This window comes from Vicia villosa, linkage group LG2, assembly GCF_029867415.1.
Source record: "Vicia villosa cultivar HV-30 ecotype Madison, WI linkage group LG2, Vvil1.0, whole genome shotgun sequence".
NCBI lineage: Eukaryota > Viridiplantae > Streptophyta > Magnoliopsida > Fabales > Fabaceae > Vicia > Vicia villosa.
The window spans coordinates 198,885,194-198,891,112 of NC_081181.1; the positions used below are offsets into that span (position 1 = coordinate 198,885,194).

General features: G+C 30.0%; 1 protein-coding gene across 1 annotated transcript; it reads right to left on the minus strand.

The window, feature by feature from the left end:
• Positions 1 to 489: 489 nt before the first annotated feature.
• Positions 490 to 5,212, minus strand: LOC131653542 (transcription factor TGA9-like). Its single transcript, XM_058923716.1, has 13 exons — positions 4,887 to 5,212; positions 4,671 to 4,772; positions 4,495 to 4,583; positions 4,077 to 4,153; positions 3,595 to 3,852; positions 2,883 to 2,927; positions 2,716 to 2,775; positions 2,529 to 2,606; positions 2,385 to 2,433; positions 1,852 to 2,123; positions 1,458 to 1,679; positions 921 to 1,063; positions 490 to 814 (listed from the first exon to the last, which is right to left on the minus strand). Exons 2-13 carry the CDS (start codon positions 4,742 to 4,744, stop codon positions 727 to 729), a joined length of 1,455 nt encoding a protein of 484 aa, XP_058779699.1. The 5' UTR covers positions 4,745 to 4,772; positions 4,887 to 5,212; the 3' UTR covers positions 490 to 726.
• Between the last annotated feature and the right edge of the window lie 707 nt (positions 5,213 to 5,919).

Consider the following 5,919-nt stretch of genomic DNA (forward strand, 5'->3'; position numbering starts at 1 on the left):
CTCTGAAATTATACCTCGATTTTTCGATATGTGAGGTACTATCGTCAAAAAATAGTTTTTTTGATATTGCAATAATTATTAAAAAAATTAATACTACCACCAATTTTAGTCATTGATGTTTATATTTAGAGACGTAGGTACAATTTATACCTAATGCAAGAATTCATTTCTCTCTTTTTAAGTACAACAAATGATGCCCTAAAGACCCAAAAGAAAAAACAAAAACAAAATTCTAACAAATATGAAGAAAGAGGCCACAAATTTAGCTTGACCCAAGTCTCATCAGGATGATTCAAACAAATATCCATTATTTTCAATTATAAATGATTGATATTATGCTTAAGTGGTTGCTCTTTTTGATCTCCCTTTCTCTATTCACTCAATTTGTGACACAACTTTTTGTTGTTAATTTTTGTCACTACTTCAACTTTTTAATCAATGAATGATTTTTCAATAAAATATTATCAAAAAGTGCTAAGAATTCTAAAGTTTGATGATTAAAGTTAACTGCAAGATTATATTTTATGGATACTTTAGCAGGCACCTTTTCATAAACTGTTTCTCTATTTTTCTTTAGCTAAAGTTAAGCTTCCTCACCACCATGCACATAAAGCTCAATTAACTTACATTTACAATAAAACATAAAGGCACCAGAACATAGAATTGAAAATAAAAATAAATAAATCACTTTTTTTTCTAAAGCATCCCAACAAAATCCACCTATAATCAGAAACTTGAGAAATGATTCTGAGAAGGTTGAACCATTTGCATGTCTGTGGTTGTTTGGCATGAGTTATCATCACTCATCATGGTCCTGTTTCAATATTCCAAAACAAAGTTGATTAAAAAAATTAAGCATAATTTAAACTTTTTTTCAAAATAATTAATGTAAACATATAATTAAGAGTAATTTGACTTACTCTCGTGGTCTTGATGCCCAAAGAGAACTAAGAGCTCGAAGTCGTCCATAATATTCTCCGATAACAAGAAAAGCGCGCGCAGCTTGACGAAGTGTCAATAATCGACACAATTGGTGAAGAGTTTGTTGCCTCAAATTATCAGCCTTCAATTGAAAAACATGAATAAACTAGTAAGTTAATGATTATGACAATCACTTTCTTAAGCTAACTTTTGAATGAAACATTTTAAAATGGAAATATTACATCAAGCTTATAACCTAACTTTTTGAGAAACATGATTGAACAATTTGTAACAAAGCAAATTCATTAAATAAACTAAAGTATCATGCATGATATTAGCAGCATAATTGGAAAGATTGATTTGATAACAAAGTAGTGGTAGAGGATATTTAATATCAACCTATCTAGTTACTTTTAATACAAACACAAAAAAAAAATCATAATAAAAAACAAATGCCATTTGGAATAAATCAGATAAGATATAACTCATATTATTGTCTGTGTAAATAAATTAAATTCTGCGGTCGGATAATATACCTGACGAAGAAATCCTTCGAGATTAGAAAGCTTGCCCATGGCGACGACCATTTGTTGAACACCATCAACAAGTGGTCCTCCAGCAATGGTGTCAACAAGAGATTGTTGCAACTGATCAAGTCCTTGAGAGAGAGCTTCCTCAGCTTGTTGTGAAGAATGTCTCAGTCCATACATTCCCATTATTTGCTGCTCAGCTAGTGGTTCCAATTGTTGAATCAACATCTATCATGACCAAATAATAATCAACATTAATCAACACACTATTATTATTATTAATGTTAATACTAATTAGTGTGTATTACCACTAAACTCAGTAGCACAGACACCTGAAAAAAGGTGTGTCCGTACCGTGTTTTTGGTGTCCGTGCTTCATAGACTATTACTAATTACTAACCGTGATAATTTCAGAGGGTCTAAAGCCACCAATCCAAAGGAAACAACGTTCAGCTTGAGAAGTCCACATGCCATTGATAAGATGAAACACATCTGTTTTTGCAGTGATTCCTTTCACTCTAAATATTTGATCATAATGACATAAATACCCATCAACCATTACTCTCATTTCATTTTCTGTTAAAGCGGTTTGTAATCCGTTTCTTAACTCCGTTAATAAACGGTTGTCATCTTCTAACCATCTCCCATATTCCATGTCAAACATTGCTCCTCCTACATATTCAATATCAAATATACTTTAATATATATCTTGGAAAATGACATTCTTTTTTTAATATTACTACATTTTAGATAAGCTCCTACTCTTCAACATTAAAATATATTAACATCATACAATTCAAACATTGGACTATTCAATTTTTTTATATAATTCAAACACGAGTTATTTATTCATTCACAGATTTTGAAATGTGCACCAAAATCATGTTTTGACTTTTACTTTGTCATTTAAAATATATAAAATGAAAAACTCACCGGAGCTAATATTGCCACCAACACCTCCACTCCAATCCATGAACATACCCTTTAAATCAAAAGTTAAATACTAGAAATCAGTAAAAAAATAGTAATTTATTTTTAAGAAAAACTATATTATATAAGAATATTTGAATTTAGAACCTGAGATCTTGCTCTTTGAAGGTCTTGTTCCAATTGTGTAAGCTTTAATCTACTTGACTCTAGTTGCTGAACATAAGCCTGTAAAAAAAATCAATAAATATTTTCAATATTTTTCATTTTTACTTACTATATATATTTTTCTAGAACTATATATGTATATATCTATATGTATATAGGACACACAAACCTTTTTCCTTAGACGACTTTTCCTTGCAGCTTCCCTGTTTTGTGCTAAACGTCTCAATGTCTAAGGACAGTACAAATTTTTTGACTTAGCTCAAAATTTTCACAGAATCATAAAAGAGACAAAAGAAAGAAAATTTGAACTTTAATGTATAAAAATTAAATTAAAACCTTTGCATCTAGTGGCTTATCTGAAGTTGAACCACCTCCCTTTTTCTGCAACTCAAAAAAAAAAAATTCAAAAATTTTATTCAAAAGAAAATAAAAAGATACACACAAATTTTAAGTTCAATAAAGAAGAAAAGATGGAATGAATGATATTAGAGTTTGCTCACTGAATTTCTTTGTAGCATTTCAGAATGTTGAAGTCCATTAGACCATTTTTCAAGAGGAATGCAATCATCTTCAATGTGATATGGATAGCAAAAGGCATCATTTTCAGACATTTGTGTGTGTGTGAGAGTTTTGGTTTGGATTTGTAAACACTCACTCCAAATTTGACTTGTGAGAGAGAAACACAAGTTTTCACTAAATTAAGAGAGGAGGGTCACTTTTAAATGTGTGAAAAAAACTTTGATAAGTACTGAAAAGATTCTCCCTTTGTTTTTTTGTTAGTACAACATAACATAATATCCTTCTCTCTCTCTTTCTCTCTCTATCATGTTTTCATGTCAGAAAATCGTTCAGGAATCAGGAAAACTCTGTGTTCTTTTGATTTTCTGAAATCTGTTGGGATCTGTGCTGTTTTTATTTGAACAAGATATATGCAAAGTGATAGTACAGATTCAAAACAGTAGTAATAAAAAAAGGCTAAACTTTCCCTTAGTTTTGGGGATATGGAAAAAAAGAACAATGAGTTAAGTGATTATATTAACACTTTAACCTTTTCTTTGCCTGCTTCTGCTGATTGATTCTGTGATGAAGAGGCTGTTCTTATACCATCATTTCCTATCATCTTCTGTTGTTGTTGTAGTAGCTGCAGATTCTGCTCTTCAAAAATCTGATTATGATTATTATTATTATTATCCGATGAAAATGATGTTCCTTTTTTACAACTTAATGGTGATTCTTCCTCAAATGGATTCTCATTTTTGCTCGATAGCGCTGAATTACTGCTTTCCCCTCCTGATTTGTTTCCTCCCTGTATTATTCATCCAAATAATTTCTCTTCAAAATTAAAAAATTGTCTAATATAAAGTAAAATATTTTTTAAACGAATCGAAACGACAAGGACTCAAAATATATATTTATACATGTTTGGTATCACGGCCGACTATACTGAAACCAGCCTTGATACCAAACATTGAAGTATAGAACTAACAAGAAGCATAATTAATAATTGATGGGTCAAAGATAGAGTATTACTGTAGAGTTTTGATGGAATCTCATTGGCCAAGAAGGGAACATTTCCAGTGTAGCAGAAGGTCTAGCCGTGAAAAAAGCTGCAAAGAATCACAAAAGAAAAATCTGAGAGGATCAACAAAAAATAAAAGGCTTTAAATTTTTTCACCAAAATTAATTATTGAAGAAAGAAGAAGCTAATCTAACAACTTTTTCAGCAGTTAAGGAGTCAGTAAAATGATGTAAAAGGAAAATGAGGTTCCCATGTCTATTGCCTCAGAATCATTATGGTATTGGAAATAGTAAAACTCCTATCTATGCATTCTTTAGAAATATTCAAACTATTGCTTTATATTTTTCTTTCTCTCTGCTTTTAGAAAGAGTTGGTTATGCTTATCTCATGTCAGAAAAAGTTTCATTTGATACAAAAGGAAATACTTACATGCTTTTGTTTCATCATTTCTACTCTTAACTCCTTGCAGAACTATTGCTTCTTCTAGCTCCCCAAAATCAAAACCAGATCCTTCATTCCTAACAAACAAACAAAAAAAAACAATGAAACAGTACTACTTTTTTTATCATCAATGACACAAATTAATTATTGAAGAAAGCTATTACATTAAACTTGATGAAGAGTTGTTAATCCTATGATTAATTCCATAAGGGACATGTTGATGTTGAGCTGAATCCATGCAAAGAATTTTAGACCATTCTCACTTCCTATAAACCAAAATTAATTTACATAAACAAACAAAGTAATGACATAATATATCATACATATATTATATATAGTTACTGCAATTAATGATATATGATGCCATGTGTAAAGCTTACCTTATAGATATATTTTTTGGAATTGTAAGAATAATGAATAATTAGAGCTGTATAAAGAAAAAGGATCTAAGAGAAGCAAAGAAAAGTTGTAGGGTGTGACAGAAAGAGGGTTCAGTCTTTTTCTTCAGATATGATCCTCTTTGCAACTTTTTTTTTAATCTATCATGGGGGTGTCTATATCAATTTCTTTTCTCCTTCTCTATGAAGAAACCTTATTGATTAGTCTATATCACACACACTGTCCCTAGTTGAATATATTTAGTATTAACACAAAACTCATTCTTTGATACACAAGATATTGTCTTTGCATAATTTTGGACTTGTGGGGCTTCTTCAATGGTGGCTCAAATAAATTAAAATTAAATCAATAAGTCCTTAGAAAAGTTGATTTGAGTTTTAAAAAAATTAAATTAAAAATTTTAATTAAAAATTCAATAGAAACAAAATTAATATATTATTTATTATAAAATTGAACAGGTGGGGTATGTTGCAGGAACCCACTAGAATCATTGACTACTACTCCACTTTCTCTCTCATGTAACCGCCTGAATTTTCTTATTGGTTCACTTTTGTGGGGCTAAAAATATGTACTTGAAAAAAATTCAAACAAAACAAAATGAAAATTAAAAACTTTAGTCATGTATATTTTTTATCTTGGAAATGGGAATACAATAAATTCAGTATGAGTTCAACTTGAGTTTTCTTTCTCATTGAAGTTGGCAAAAATAAAAGAGAAAAAGTAGAAAGATAAAGTTGGTTTTGTTATAGATAGAAACAAAAAACTTAGGCTCATACCGTTTCAACCAAAACATTACTAGAATATAATAATTATAAATTTATAATAGTCCACAAGTATATATAACAACTATGTGTATTTAAATCCTAGTTTTGAGATGGATTTGTTTGGTATTATCCTCTTTGTTGATGGGTCAACATCCACTCTCTGTCTTCACCTAAACCATGCCACCTTAAGATTCTTTTCTCCTTATAGAAATCAAAATCTTGTTGCAGATAGCAAATTCATGAAATATGT